The sequence below is a fragment of the Macaca mulatta genome, chromosome 19 (assembly GCF_049350105.2).
Source record: "Macaca mulatta isolate MMU2019108-1 chromosome 19, T2T-MMU8v2.0, whole genome shotgun sequence".
In the NCBI taxonomy this organism is placed as follows: Eukaryota; Metazoa; Chordata; class Mammalia; order Primates; family Cercopithecidae; genus Macaca; species Macaca mulatta.
The window spans coordinates 7371438-7387095 of record NC_133424.1 but is presented as its reverse complement, the minus strand read 5'-3'; the positions used below and the strand labels follow the sequence as shown (position 1 = coordinate 7387095).

The window sequence follows — 15658 nt, the reverse complement described above, 5'->3', positions numbered from 1 at the left end:
AACTTCCTTGGGCCTCCATTTTCTCATCTGTAGAATGGGCACAAAAACAGCAACTACCTCCCTAGGTTGTGGTTTCATCAGCTAAAAATATAAACAAGCTGGCTGGGTGCCACGGCTCATGCTTGTAATCCCAGCACATTGGGAGACCAGCCTGGCCAACGTGGCAAAGCCCCATCTCTACTAAAAATATAAAAATTAGCGGGGCGTGGTGGTGGGTGCCTGTAGTTCCAGCTACTCAGGAGGCTGAGGCAGGAGAACCACTTGAACCCAGGAGGTGGAGGTTGTGATGAGCTGAGATCAGGCCACTGCACTCCAGCCTGGGCGACACAGTGAGACTCTGTCTCAAAAAGTTAATAAATAAGTAAAATATAAACAAGGCCAGGTGCAATGGCTCATGCCTGTAATCCCAGCACAGGGAGGCCGAGGCGGAGGTTGCGATGAGCTGAGATCGGGCCACTGCACTGCAGCCTGGGAGACAGAGTGAGACTCTACCTAAAAAAAAATTATACACACACACACACACACACACACACACACACACACAAGCTGATACACAGCAAGCACTTGAAAACAAGATCTGGCCATAGATCTGGTCTGCACAACACTATTATTATTATTATTTTTTTTTTTTTTTTGAGATGGAGTCTTGCTCTGTTGCCCAGGCTGTAGTGCAGTGGCCGGATCTCGGCTCACTGCAAGCTCCGCCTCCCGGGTTCACGCCATTCTCCTGCCTCAGCCTCCCGAGTAGCTGGGACTACAGGCGCCCGCCACCTTGCCCGGCTAGTTTTTTGTATTTTTTAGTAGAGACGGGGTTTCACCGTGTTAGCCACGATGGTCTCGATCTCCTGACCTTGTGATCCACCCGTCTCGGCCTCCCAAAGTGCTGGGATTACAGGCTTGAGCCACCGCGCCCGGCCCTATTATTATTAATAATAGGCAGCGTGGGCTCTCTCTGTCCCCTCAGGGTGTATGAGGAGCTGGGGTGTATGTCAACAATGTCTCGATGTGGACACATTGAGGGTGGAAACATTCTCCCAGCCCCAGATGACAGGCAGAGCACAGCAACTAGGAAGCAGGCCTTTTCCTGGTTTTGTGGACCTCAGAAAAAGAGATCAATTTTTTTTTTTTTTCTTTTTAGAGAGAGGGTCTCTCTGTCACCCAGGCTGGAGTGCAGTGGTGCAATCTTGGCTCACTGTAACCTCTGCCCTCTGGGTTCAAGTGATTCTCGTGCCTCAGCCTGCTGAGTAGCTGGGACTACAAGTGTGCGCACCATCACGCCCAGCTAATGTTTGTATTTTTAGTAAAGACAGGAGTTTCGCCATGTGGGCCAGGGCAGCCTTAAACTCCTGGTCTCCAGTGATCCACCCGCCTCAGTCTCCCAAAGTGCTGGGATTACAGGCATGAGCCACCACGCCCAGCCCACATCACTGCTTTTAAAGCTGGAAGAATCTTCAAACTTTCAGATATTCATGAGCAAGATAAGAAGCATAGGGGCCACGGCCGAGCGCGGTGGCTCACACCTGTAATCCCAGCACTTTGGGAGGCTGAGGCTAGTGGATCACCTGAGGTTGGGAGTTTGAAACCACCCTGACCAACATGGAGAAACCCCGTCTCTACTAAAAATACAAAATTAGCCAGGTGTGGTAGCACAAGCCTATAATCCCAGCTACTCAGGAGGCTGAGGCAGGAGAATCGCTTGAGCCTGGGAGGCAGAGGTTGCGGTGAGCTGGAGATCGCACCATTGCACTCCAGCCTGGGCAACAAGAGCAAAACTCCGTTTCAAAAAAATAAAAAATTAAAAAATTAAGTAGCACAGGGGCCAGGCGCGGTGGCTGACGCCTGTAATCCCAACACTTTGGGAGGCCGAGGCGGGTGGATCACCTGACGTCAGAAGCTTGAGATCAGCCTGGCCAACATGGTGAAACCCTGTCCCCATTAATCATACAAAAACTTGCCGAGGTTGGTGGCGCACACCTGTAATCTCAGCTATTCGGGAGGCTGAGGCAGGAGAATCGCTTGAACCCGGGAGGCAGAGGTTCCTGTGAGCTGAGATCGTGCCACTGCGCTCCAGCCTGGGCGACAAGAGCAAAACTCCATCTCCAAAAAAAAGAAGTATAGGTGGGGAGGGGTTTTGGAGGGTTTTTTAAAGGCACTGTTAGGTGTGGGTCAGTGAAACCTTAGAATGCCTTCAAGATTGTACTGGAGGCCGGGCGCGGTGGCTCAAGCCTGTAATCCCAGCACTTTGGGAGGCCGAGATGGGCGGATCACGAGGTCAGGAGATCGAGACCATCCTGGCTAACACAGTGAAACCCCGTCTCTACTAAAAATACAAAAACTTAGCCGGGCGAGGTGGCAGGCGCCTGTAGTCCCAGCTACTCGGGAGGCTGAGGCCGGAGAATGGCGTGAACCCGGGAGGCGGAGCTTGCAGTGAGCTGAGATCCGGCCACTGCACTCCAGCCTGGGTGACACAGCGGGACTCCGTCTCAAAAAAAAAAAAAAAAAGATTGTACTGGAGTTGTAAAGAGTGCTAAGCCAAATTACTTTCCTATTGGAGCTATAATATGCAAGTAAATAAAAAATCATTTGCTGGTCAGGCGCAGTGGCTCACACCTATAATCCCAGCACTTTGGAAGCCAAGGCAGTGTCTCACGTGTCCGTGTGAAGAGACCACCAAACAGGCTTTGTGTGAGCAACAAGGCTTTTTATTTCACCTGGGTGCAGGCGGGCTGAGTCCGAAAAAGGAGTCAGCAAAGGATAGTGGATTATCATTGGTTCTTATAGGTTTGGGATAGGTGGTGGAGTTAAGAGCAATGTTTTGGGGGCAGGGGGTGGATCTCACAAAGTACATTCTCAAGGGTGGGGAGATTTACAAAGAACCTTCTTAAGGGTGGGGGAGATGACAAAGTACATGGATCAGTTAGGGTGGGGCAGAAACAAATTACAATGGTGGAATGTCATCAGTTAAGGCTATTTTCACTTTTTTTGTGGATCTTCAGTTGCTTCAGGCCATCTAGATGGATAAGTGCAGGTCCCTGGGGATATGACGGCTTAGCTTGGGCTTAGAGGCCTGACAGGCAGGAGGATCACTTGAGCCCAGGAGTTTGAGACCAGCCTGGGCAACTCAGCAAGACCCCATCTCTACAAAAAATGCAAAAATCAGCCAGACATGGTGGTGCCCACCTGTAGTCCCAGCTACTCGGGAGGCTGAGGTGGGAGGATCACCAGAGCCTGGGAGGTCAAGGTTGCAGTGAGATATGATCACACCATTGTACTCCAGCCTGTGCAACAGGGTGAAACTGTCTCAAAAAAAAAAAAAAAATGGCGACCGAGTGTGGTGGCTCATGCCTGTAATCTCAGCACTCTGGGAGACAGAGGCAGGGGGATCACCTGAGGTCGGGAGTTCAAGACCAGCCTGACCAACATGGAGAAACCCTGTCTCTACTAAAAATACAAAATTAGCCGGGCATGGTGATGCATGCCTGTAATCCCAGCTACTCGGGAGGATTGCTTGAACCCAGGAGGCGAAGTTTGCGGTAAGCAGAGATCGCACCACTGCACTCCAGCCTGGGCAATAAGAGCGAAACTCCATCTCAAAAAAAAAAAAATGGCCTTGCTAAAGAAATAAAAACAAGGCCGGGCGCGGTGGCTCAAGCCTGTAATCCCAGCACTTTGGGAGGCCGAGGCGGGTGGATCACGAGGTCAGGAGATCGAGACCATCCTGGCTAACATGGTGAAACCCTGTCTCTACTAAAAATACAAAAAACTAGCCGGGCACGGTGGCGGGCGCCTGTAGTCCCAGCTACTCGGAGGCTGAGGCAGGAGAATGGCGTGAACCCGGGAGGCGGAGCTTGCAGTGAGCCGAGATCGCGCCACTGCACTCCAGCCTGGGTGACAGAGTGAGACTCCGTCTCAAAAAAAAAAAAAAAAAGAAATAAAAACATACATACACACACTAACTGAGTTGGGGGAGAGAGAGTATGTAAGTCACAGAAGCTAAGAGATCACCCCATCAAACCCATATAAGGTCTAGCCCCCCTGGAATTTATTCTGGCATCTAGTGTGAGCGAAGGGGCTAACACAAATTTCCCCCGAAATCATTAACATAGGATTTCTCAGCCTCAACCTTGTTGACATTGGCCCCGAGTCATTCTCTGGGGTGGGGCCATCCTGTGCACTGAAGGGCTTTCAGCAGCACCTCTGGCCTCCACCCACTAGATGCCAGTAGTGCACACAGACTCACACACACACACACCCGCCCCCATCTGGGTACAGCAACCAAAAACATCTTCAGATATTGCCAAGTGTCCCCTGGGAGGGCAACCTCACCACCCCCCCACGCCCCCCCCCAAACACACTGTTGAGAACCACTAGTCAAATTTAGTGGTCATTGGGCAGGGCACAATGGCTCACATGTGTAACCCCAGCACTTTGGGGGGCTGAGGTGGGAGGATCGCTTGAGCTCAGGCGTTGGAGACCAGCCTGGGCAACACAGCAAGACACCATCTCTACAAAAAAATACAAAAATTAGCCAGGCATGGTGGCGCATGCCTGTAGTCCCAGCTACTTGGGAGGCTGAGGTGGGAGAAACACTTGAGTCCAGGAGTTTGAAGCTGCAGTGAGCCATGACTATGCCACTGCACTCCAGCCTGGATGACAGGGCAAGACCCTGTCTCAGAAAAAAAAAAAAAAAATTTGCCAGGTGCAGTGGCTCACACCTGTAATCCCGGCACTTTGGGAGGCCAAGGTGGGCAGATCACGAGGTCAGGAGTTCGAGACCAGCCTGGCCAACGTGGTGAAACCCCGTCTCTACTAAAAATACAAAAGTTAGCTGGGCATGGTGGTGTGCGCCTGTAATCCCAGCTACTGGGGCAGCTGAGCCAGGAGAATGGCTTGAACCCAGGAGGCTGAGGTTGCAGTGAGCCGAGATGGCGCCACTGCACTCCAGCCTGGGTGACAGAACAAGACTCTGTCTCAAAAAAAATAAAAAAAAATTAGTGGCCATGGCAAATGTGACATCCCAACCACATGGCCAGGATGGCTTACCCCACCCCCCACCAGCAATACACCAAAGTCCTTGAGTGCGGAAGTCAAGGACGGGAGGTGAGGAGGAGACTTCCTGGGAGGGTGGGACTGGAGGCTGTCCAAGGAAGCAGCCCCAGGAGGCCTGACCTTCACATGAGAGGCAGCACAGGAAGTCCAGTCCAGCCTCTGATAATAGTTAGACTCGTGAAAGATACAATTTATTGTTGACTCTGCGGAAGGGGAGACTAGCACCATGTTCTTAACTGGGTCTCACATCATCAGACCCTGGAGGGTGGGCCTTCTTCACCACCCCAGCTTGCAAATGTGAAATTCAGACACAGAGAGGAGCACGAGGGCAAGGTCATATACCTAACGTTACAGGAAATACAGAGGCAGGGTATATGGTGTGTAATAAATTATAATACTGAACACTGGAATAAAATACAATTCCAGGCTCACGCCTGGAATCCCAGCACTTTGGGAGGCCAAGGTGGGAGGATCCCTTGAGCTCAGGAGTCGGAGACCAGCCTGGACAACATAGCAAGACCCCATCTCTACAAAAAGTCTTGAAAATTAGCCAGGCGTGATGGCGTGCACCTGCAGTCCCAGCTACTTGGGAGGCTGAGGTGAGGGGATTGCTTGAGTCCAGGACATTGAGGCTGCAGTGAGCTCTAAGCATGCCACTGCACCACAGCCTAGGGGACAGAGCAAGACCCTGTCTCAAAAAAAAAAAAAAAAAATATATATATAGGCTGGGCGCAGTGGCTCACACCTGTAATCCCAGCACTTTGGGAGGCAGAGGTGGGCAGATGGCCTGAGGTCAGGAGTTTGAGATCAGCCTGACCAACATGGAGAAACCTTGCCTCTACTAAAAATACAAAAAAATTAGCAGGGCGTGGTGGCACACACCTGTAATCCCAGCTACTCAGGAGACTGAGGCAGGAGAATCACTTGAACCTGGGAGGCAGAGGTTGCAGAGAGCCGAGATCGCGCCATCGCACTCCAGCCTGGGCACCAAGAGTGAAACTCCGTCTCAAAGAAAAAAAACGGCAAAAGGATATGGATATAGACATAGATATAGATATAGATATAGATATAGACACAGATACAGACATATAGATATAGATATAGATACAGATATAGATACAGATACAGATACAGATATATAGATATAGATATAGATACAGATAGATACATAGATATAGATATATAGATACAGATATAGATATAGATATAGATATATAGATACAGATATAAATATAGATATAGATAGATACAGATATAGATATGGATATAGATATATAGATACAGATACAGATATAGATATAGATATAGATATATAGATACAGATACAGATATAGATATAGATACAGATATATAGATACAGATATAGATATATAGATACAGATATAGATATATATATATAGATACAGATACAGATACAGATATAGATATATAGATACAGATATAGATATAGATATATAGATATAGATACAGATATAGATATATTATAATACTGGAGAGGAGTGGCGTTATTTTGGGAGAGCGAGGCAGCCCTGGCGACTCACTATCCCCTCCCAATATGTAACCCAGCTGTCTTACTCCTCCACTCTCCTCCTTGGGCCAGGCTGGGGCTGACCCACCTGGGACGAGCTCAATGCCCAGTAGAGGTGTACCAGGGGAGCCCACCAGCATCTGCACCCAGTTATGGGAGGAAAATCGTGGTTTTACTATGCAGCTTCAGGACAAGCCCTCCGGGACCCAACCTGCAAACCATATCTCCGCTCCGGAGCCCCCAGCCCAGCCCCACTGGGAGGGCTCGCGGTTAATGCAAGGATTCTGGCGAATGCAGTCTAAGTAGAATGAGAAGAGGGGCTGCGGACCGAGAAACTGAGGCAAAGCCTGGGACAGGAGGGTGGAGGCTAAGGGGGAGGGGCAGGACTTCTCAGATGCCTGTTTACCAGGCGCTCCCCTCCCTTCCTCCGCCCAATTTCTGCGGGTGGTCAAGCCTGGCTGGGGGCTGGGACGGTGGAGAAGGCACTGGTGGAGCCCTAAGGGGCCTCACCCACAAGGCAGGGGTCGGAGTACGTGGGGTCCCGGACACCTCCAGGAGGCCGCTGGGGAGGCAGGTCCCTGCACCACCTCCCCCCACCCCAGCCCCCTCTATCATCCCGGGGCGGGACCAAGGGGCGGAGCGGGAGGGTGACCGGCCGTGACGCGTGCCCCGCCCGCTCATATAGCGGCTCCCGGGGGCGCAGGGACCGTGCTCCGCCGTCTCCGCCGCATCTTCCACCCGCGCCGCCGCCGCAGCTCCCCGCGCTCGCGCCACCGCCGCCGCGTCCACCCTCAGCGCCACCGCCATGCGGGAGATCGTGCACCTGCAGGCCGGCCAGTGCGGCAACCAGATCGGGGCCAAGGTTCGAGAGGGACGGGGCCCGGGGAGGAAGCAGCGACCCCGAGGAGCGGCCCGGGGTCGGTCCCCGGAGCACCCCCCAACCTGGGAGCCTTTGGAGAGGAATGAGGTCCCCAGGAGGCCAGCGCGTCCCAGGGCCCGTGGGGGAAGGGTCGCGGGGTGGGGGTGGCAGGGCCAGGCTGGGAACAAAGAGGCTGCGGAGAGTGGGAGCCAGCCTTCTGTCCGCCTGTCACAGCTGGGCCCACAGCTGGGCCACTGTCCCATCCTCACGCACAAAGAACCCCCATGCCTCCTCCGGGCTGCAGCCTGGGTGCGCTGGCACCAGCCGGCCCCGCTGGGTGCTGACTCGGCTGCACCCCGCCCCCACCGTTCCTTCTTGCTGCCTCATCCTCGCCCCGACACCATGCCTCTAGGTCCCCCGTTCACCTTGCTGGGGGAGAGGTGGCAGCTGGGGAGGTAGTTGGGGGCTGGCGGTACTCTTCCGCCTGGCCACCGGCTTCCCCTCTCTCAACTCTTCCGACCACCTCTCTCTCTAGTTTTGGGAGGTTATCAGTGACGAACATGGCATCGACCCCACAGGCACATACCATGGGGACAGTGACCTGCAACTGGAGAGGATCAACGTGTACTACAACGAGGCCACAGGTAGGGCGAAGGAGGCCCCTTCCAGGTGGGGAGGGGCAGCTGGGAGGGAACAGGATGCTACCGGGCGCCTGTGGTTCCTGGCACGCACCAAACTGCCCTCCATCTGTTTCCCTGCAGGAGGGAATTATGTCCCCAGAGCGGTGCTGGTGGACCTGGAACCCGGCACCATGGACTCTGTCCGTTCCGGCCCCTTCGGTCAGATCTTTCGGCCCGACAACTTTGTGTTTGGTGAGTCCCCCAGCAGGGAGCAGAGGCTGGAAAACCTCCTTATTCTTGCTAACACCACTGAGTCAACAGCCACCACCGGAGCCCACAGACCAGAGAGAGGTTGGACAGGGCATCAGCCACCAGCCCTGCATCCAGGGCTGTGATGGGGGGGTCGCTCGGGCCACTGTGAGAGCCCTGGGGAGGGTGGATACAGAGAGAGGGGTTCAGGGAAGGCTTCCTGGAGGAGGTGGCATTTTAATTCAACAGTCTGAACCGGAACCAGACTGCCTGGGTGCACATCCCCATTCTGCCACTTCATGCATTCAACAAATGGTGAGCACTTACTGCATACCAGGCCCTGTTCTAGAAGTTGGAGATACAGGGAAGAATCAAATAGACAGAGCTCCCTGTCTGCCCCAGTGCAGCTCACATTCTGGTGGATATGTGAGCTGATAGGCCACAAAGGAGATAAATAAGTAAAGCTCAGCCAGGGGTTGATTCAGATGGATAACTTAGGTTGGGCTCCTCAGCCTTTCTGGGCCTCAAAATCCTCTTTTTTTTTTTTTCTGACAAGGTCTGTCTGTCCTGCTGTCACCCAGGCTGGAGTGCAGTGACATGATCGCGGCTCACTGTCGCCTCCACCTCCGGGCACACGTGGTCCTCTTGCCTCAGTCTCCCAAGTAACTGGGACTACAGTGCACCACCACATCCAGCTAATTTTTTAGTCTTTGTAGAGAGGTGGGTCTCTGTGTTGCCCAGGCTAGTCTCAAACTCCTGGACTCAAATGATCCACTCAACTCAGCTGTGCTGGGATTACAAGCATGAGCCACTTTGCCCGGCCTCCTCGTCTTTAAAACAGGGATTTCACTGGGCATGGTGGCTCATGCCTGTAAACCCAGGACTTTGGGCTAAGTCAGGAGGAGAGCTTGAGGCCAGGAGTTCGAGACCAGCCTGGGCACCATGGCGAGACCCCGTCTCTGCAAAAAGAAAAAAAATTCTAATTAGCTGAGTGAGGTGGTATGCACCTGCAACCACAGCTACTTAGTGAGGCTAAGGTAGGAGGAGCACTTGAGCCTGGGAGGTCGAGGCTGCCGTGACCTATGATGGTGCCACTGCACTCCAGCCTGAACGATGGCGTGAGACCCTACCTCTTAAAAAGATCAAATAAAACAAGGATTCTAAAATGCTAACTATTAGAATAGTGAGGCTTAGGGTGGGCACAGTGGCTCACACCTATAATCCCAGCACTTTGGGAGGCCGAGATGGGTGGATCACCTGAGGTCGGGAGTTTGAGACCAGCCTGACCAACATGGAGAAACCCCGTCTCTACTAAAAATACAAAATTAGCCAGGCATGGTGGCAGATGCCTGTAATCGCAGCTACTCGGGAGGCTGAGGTAGGAGAATTGCTTGAACCCAGGAGGCAGAGGTTGTGGTGAGCCAAGATCACGACACTGCACTCCAGCCTGGGCGAGAGTGAAACTCCGTCTCCAAAAAAAAAAAAAAAAAAAAAAAAAAAAGTGAGGCCTAAAGCCATTAATATATGTAAAGAATTTAGAACAATGCCTGACACAGAGAAAGAGGTAAATAAGCATTTGTCATTGTTTTCATTACTATCTGCAGTCTAGAATGTGTGTAGGATTTGGACTAGCCAAAGGGCATTGAAGGGAGGAAAGATGTTTAAGACGGAGGGAACAGCATATGTGAAGATAGTGAGGCGTCCACACCCTGGGACCATCCTTCCGGGGAAGCTTTCCTGGCTCCAGCTGGCTGCATGTCCCCACCCTGGCCTCAGGCCCTGGCTCCACCCGCCTCCAATACTCCCAGCATCTAAGATGTGCTAAATGCAGGACCTGTCCTATCTCTCTGAATCTTTTCCTCCCCTTCGCCTCTTGCTTCCATTTTACAGGTGAGAAAACAGGCACAGAGACAGTAGGTGACATGCAGAAAGTCACACCGCAAGCCGGTGAGGCTGCCAGGAGCCAGAGGGTCTGACTACTAGGTCCACATTTTGTTTTGTTTTGTTTTTTGAGACAGAGTCTCCGTTGCCCAGGCTGGAGTGCAGTGATGCAACCTCCACCTTCCCAATTCAAGCGATTCTCCTGCCTCCCGAGTAGCTGGGACTACAGGCACGAGCCACCACACCTAGCTAATTTTTTGTATTTTTAATAGAGACGGAGTTTCACCATATTGGCCAGGCTAGTCTCGAACTCCTGACCCCAGATGATCCGCCTGCCTCTGCTTCCCAAAGTGCTGGGATTACAGGCGTGAGCAATCGCGCCCAGTCTGAGTCCACACTTTTAATGCTCCTCCCACCCCCTGGCCACCCAGAGACCACAGATTCTCTTGGCCCAACTGCAAACCCTCTGTGGTCCTCCTGAAATCACTCACATCCTTTGGCCAATCTCATTTCATGTTGATTTCACCCAGCCATTTCCCAAGGACCTATTATGGGCCACGGCCACAGAACGGCATCATTATGTTTTGAAATCTTCCAACAGATCAGAGAGGGGAAGTCACTCGTCCAAGGTCACACAGTTTGTCTTGTCAGTCCTGAGAAGCTGGAGTCCAAACCACCAGGCTGGGGAGAAGGAGGGTGGGGGTGACCAGAGATGGCTTCTCTGAGGATGTGGCATTGAGCTGAGACCTGAAGGAGGTGAGGAAAAAGTCGTGTGAATACCTGGTGGGAAAGCCGCCTAGGCAGCCGGAACAACTAGTGCAAAGGCCCCAGGGCAGGACCACACCTGGAAAGCTGAAGAAACAACTGTGGCTGAAGCAGAGTGAGGGAGAGGATGGGACAGGTCCGGCAGGGCCTTGTCGCCTGCAGGGAGGATTTGGGCTTTGACCCCAAGGCAGGTGGGAGCCCTGGAGGGCTGTAGGCAGAAGAGGGACAGGACTTAACTCAGGTGCTCTCAGGTGTCGTCTTGTGGGTACTGTGGAAAGGACAGACTGGGGGATGAGGATAGGAGCCAGGGGACCAGGACAGAGGGAACTGAACTTATCCAGGAGGGCAATGCTGGAGCTGAACCAAGGTGGAAACAGACAAGGAGTGAAAGAATACGTTAGCTGTTCACAGTAATACTGGCCAATATTCTTTTTTTTCCTTTCGAGATGGAGTCTCCCTCTGTCGCCCAGGCTGGAGTGCAATGGCGCTATCTCGGCTCACTGCAAGCTTCACCTTCCAAGTTCACGCCATTCTCCTGCCTCAGCCTCCCGAGTAGCTGGGACTACAGGCGCCCACCACCACATCCGACTAATTTTTTTCTGTTGTTAGTAGAGAGACACAGTTTCACATGTTAGCCAGGATGGTCTCGATCTCCTGACCTCACGATCCGCCAGCCTCGGCCTCCCAAAGTGCTGGGATTATAGGCGTGAGCCACCATACCCGGCCAATATTCTAATACTGATTCTTTTCCTCATGGAGCTTGCATTCCAAGTGAGCTTACAGACAACATGATTAACAAGAAAACACAGGCCAAGTATGGTGGCTCACACCTGTAATCCCAGCACTTTGGGAGGCCATGGCAGGTGGATTGCTCCAGCTTAGGAGTTCAAGACCAGCCTGGGCAACATGATGAAACCCCACCTCTACAAAAAAATAAAAATAAAAAAATTAGCCAGATCTGGTAGCATAAGCCTGTAGTCCCAGCTACTCAGAAGACTGAGGCAGGAGATCACTTGAACCTAGGAGGTCAAGGCTGCCATGAGCCATGATTGCACCACTGTACTCCAGCCTGGGCAACATACCAAAACCTTGCCTGGAAATGATAATAATAATGTTAATTATTAATCTTTTTATTGTTGTTTATTTATTTTAGAGACAGGGTCTTGCTCTGGCTCCCAGGCTGGAGTGCAGTGGTGTGATCATAGCTCACTGCAGCCTCCAACTCCTGGGCTCAAGCAGTCTCCCACCTCAGCCTCCCTAGTAACTGGTACTATAGGCATGCCACCACCATGACTGGCTAATATATATATATATATGTATATATATATATTTAGAGACAGGGTCTCACTATGTTGCCCAGGCTGGTCTTGAACTGCTGAACTCAAGCAAAGCAATCCTCCCGCCCCGGCCTCCCAAAGTGTTGGGATTATAGGCTTGAGAGCCACCATGCCCAGTCTTGGTTTTTTTTTTTTTGAGACGGAGTCTCGCTCTGTCGCCCAGGCTGGAGTGCAGTGGCGCGATCTCGGCTCACTGCAAGCTCCGCCTCCCGGGTTCACGCCATTCTCCTGCCTCAGCCTCCCGAGTAGCTGGGACTACAGGCGCCCACAACCGCGCCCGGCTAATTTTTTGTATTTTTAGTAGAGACGGGGTTTCACCGTGGTCTCGATCTCCTGACCTTGTGATCCGCCCGCCTCGGCCTCCCAAAGTGCTGGGATTACAGGCGTGAGCCACCGCGCCCGGCTGGTTTTTTGTTTTGTTTTTTGTTTTTTTGGTGGTGGGGGCAGGAGGGTGTTTTGTGTGTGTGTGTGTGTGTGTGTGTGTGTTTGAGATAGAGTCTCACTCCATTGCCCAGGCTGGAGTGCAGTGGCTCGATCTCGGCTCACCGCAGCCTCCTCCCAGGTTCAAGCGTTTCTCTTGCCTCAGCCTCCCGAGTAGCTGGGACTACAGGTGCCTGCCACAACACCTGGCTAATTGTTATTATTTTTGATAGCTACTAGTATTCCTCCAGGTGGTGGAGAGACAGGGTCGAGGGTGGGGGCTCCCCATAACTGCCTGCGCTTTGTCCCCTCCCCTTCCTTCTCCAGGCCAATCCGGAGCCGGCAACAACTGGGCAAAAGGGCACTACACGGAGGGCGCGGAGCTGGTGGACGCCGTCCTGGATGTAGTCCGGAAGGAGGCCGAGAGCTGCGACTGCCTTCAGGGCTTCCAGCTGACCCACTCGCTGGGAGGTGGCACGGGGTCTGGGATGGGCACGCTGCTCATTAGTAAGATCCGCGAGGAGTTCCCGGACCGCATCATGAACACCTTCAGCGTGGTGCCCTCGCCCAAAGTGTCGGATACGGTGGTGGAGCCCTACAACGCCACGCTGTCCGTGCACCAGCTGGTGGAGAATACGGATGAGACCTACTGCATCGACAACGAGGCGCTCTACGACATCTGCTTCCGCACCCTCAAGCTGACCACCCCCACCTACGGGGACCTCAACCACCTGGTGTCGGCCACCATGAGCGGGGTCACCACCTGCCTGCGCTTCCCGGGCCAGCTGAACGCCGACCTGCGCAAGCTGGCAGTCAACATGGTCCCCTTTCCTCGCCTGCACTTCTTCATGCCTGGCTTCGCGCCCCTGACCAGCCGGGGCAGCCAGCAGTACCGGGCCCTGACGGTGCCTGAGCTCACCCAGCAGATGTTCGACGCCAAGAACATGATGGCCGCGTGCGACCCGCGCCACGGCCGCTACCTGACCGTGGCCGCCGTGTTCCGGGGCCGCATGTCCATGAAGGAGGTGGACGAGCAGATGCTGAGCGTGCAGAGCAAGAACAGCAGCTACTTCGTGGAGTGGATCCCCAACAACGTGAAGACGGCTGTGTGCGACATCCCGCCCCGCGGCCTGAAGATGGCTGCAACCTTCATCGGCAACAGCACGGCCATCCAGGAGCTGTTCAAGCGCATCTCCGAGCAGTTCACGGCCATGTTCCGGCGCAAGGCCTTCCTGCACTGGTACACGGGCGAGGGCATGGACGAGATGGAGTTCACCGAGGCCGAGAGCAACATGAATGATCTGGTATCTGAGTACCAGCAGTACCAGGATGCCACTGCCGAGGAGGGCGAGTTCGAGGAGGAGGCGGAGGAGGAGGTGGCCTAGGCTGCTCCCATCGCTTCCCATCTTTCCCCTTGAGGCTTCTGACCTTTGACCCCCTAGGCCCCCCATCTCTGACCCCTGGAGCCCCACTTTCCCTCCAAGCCTGACTTCCCTGCAACCGTAAGACTTGGCCCTGACCCTAACAATACCTTTGGAGCTCGCTTTACCTCTGGCTACTTCATCTCCAACCCTGGCTCCCCTTTGACCCTTGAGCCCCAATTTATCTTTGACCCTCTTGAGCTCTTCCAACCTTGACATTCCCAGGAGGAGCCCCGCTTCACCCTTCTGACTCTGGGAACGCGCCTTTAACTTTGCGGGTCCTCCTTCACCCCTGACCTCTGCTTCACCTTTGACCCCTGCCCCCCATGAATCCCATTTTACCTCTAGACCTAGAAGTTCTGGTTTATGTTTGACCCCTCCCTCTGAGCTGCACTTCACCTCTGACCTTGCCTCACCTTTAACCCCATCACCTGAGCCCCAGCTCCTACCTCTGACCTCAACTTCTCTTTGACCTCTGAATCCCCTCTGACCCCAACTTCTCTTTCACCCCCATGAGTCCCATTTTACCTCTACACCTGTAAGTCCTGGTTTGCACTGGACCCCTCCCTCTGAGCTGCAGTTCACCTTTGAACTTGCCTCACCTTCCACTCCCCACAGCCCCAGCTCCTACCTCTGACCCCTGCTTCTCCTGGCTCCCACAGGCCCCATATGCGTCCTCCCTGCCTCACTCCCCTCAGCCCCTGCCGACCTTAGCTTATCTGGGAGAGAAACAAGGCCCGGTTCCTGTGAGGAGGAGAGGTTGCCCCTGCCCTCCCTTCCCGCATCCCTGCCTTGCCCTCAATAAATAAATTGATTGTTGTCCTGGATGTTTCTGCCGAATTCCTCTTTCCTCTCTTAGAGCAAATGCCAGCTTTTCTCTACAGGATGGAGGAGGGTACCAATGACATCTCATCTCTGGGTGGGGAGGGATCAGACAGGCCAGGCTAGGCCACCCACTAGTGCTGAGGTGTTGACTAAGCCATTTGCCCTCTCTGAGCCTCAGTCTTCCCACCTGTAAAATGGGATCATGTGTTTTCCGCCAGGATCCTCTCACAACTGTTACAGGAATACGGTCCCGATCCAGACCCCCAGAGAGGGTTCTTGGATCTTACACAAGAAAGAATTCAGGGCAAGTCCATAAAGTAAAAGCACATTTATTAAGAAAGTAAAGGAGCCGGGCACAGTGGCTCACACCTGTAATCCAACACTTTGGGAGGCCGAAGCAGGCAGATCACCTGAGGACAGGGGAGACCAGCCTGATCAACATGGCAAAATCCCATCTCTACTAAAAATAAAAAAATTCGCCAGGCGTGGTGGTGGGCGCTTGTAGTCTCAGGTACTCCAGAGGCTGAGGCAGGAGAATCGCTTGAACCTGGGAGGCAGAGGGGTTGCAGTGAGCCAAGATCACGCCACTGCACTCCTGCCTGGCAACAGAGTGACACTCCATCTCAAAAATAGTAAAGGAGCCAGGTGCGGTGGCTCACGCCTGTAACCCCAACACTTTGGGAGGCCGAGGTGGGCGGATCACC

At 53.4% G+C, this 15658-nt stretch overlaps 1 protein-coding gene across 5 annotated transcripts; it reads left to right on the top strand.

Moving 5' to 3' along the window:
• Window positions 1-6640: 6640 nt before the first annotated feature.
• On the top strand, window positions 6641-14956 carry TUBB4A (tubulin beta 4A class IVa). Of its 5 annotated transcripts, none has more exons than XM_077979665.1 (5): window positions 6641-6917; window positions 7263-7439; window positions 7972-8080; window positions 8198-8308; window positions 13036-14956. In XM_077979665.1, exons 1-5 carry the CDS (start codon window positions 6885-6887, stop codon window positions 14091-14093), a joined length of 1488 nt encoding a protein of 495 aa, XP_077835791.1. In that variant the 5' UTR covers window positions 6641-6884; the 3' UTR covers window positions 14094-14956. The 5 variants fall into 5 exon arrangements, with proteins under 5 accessions (XP_077835791.1, XP_077835792.1, XP_077835795.1 ...); XM_077979666.1 differs by having other exon boundaries at window positions 6752-6917; window positions 7281-7439; XM_077979669.1 differs by lacking the exon at window positions 6641-6917 and having other exon boundaries at window positions 7286-7406; window positions 8015-8080.
• The last annotated feature ends 702 nt before the right edge of the window (window positions 14957-15658 follow it).

What these genes read in the sequence shown, in the direction of transcription:
- TUBB4A (XM_077979665.1), top strand. Translation starts at nt 6,885, where the DNA reads ATGAGAAGAGGGGCTGCGGACCGAGAAACTGAG. An exon ending in CTGCGGACCGAGAAACTGAG is followed by an intron (nt 6,918 to 7,262) that starts GCAAAGCCTGGG and finishes CCGCTCATATAG; the next exon opens with CGGCTCCCGGGGGCGCAGGG. An exon ending in GTACTACAACGAGGCCACAG is followed by an intron (nt 8,081 to 8,197) that starts GTAGGGCGAAGG and finishes GTTTCCCTGCAG; the next exon opens with GAGGGAATTATGTCCCCAGA.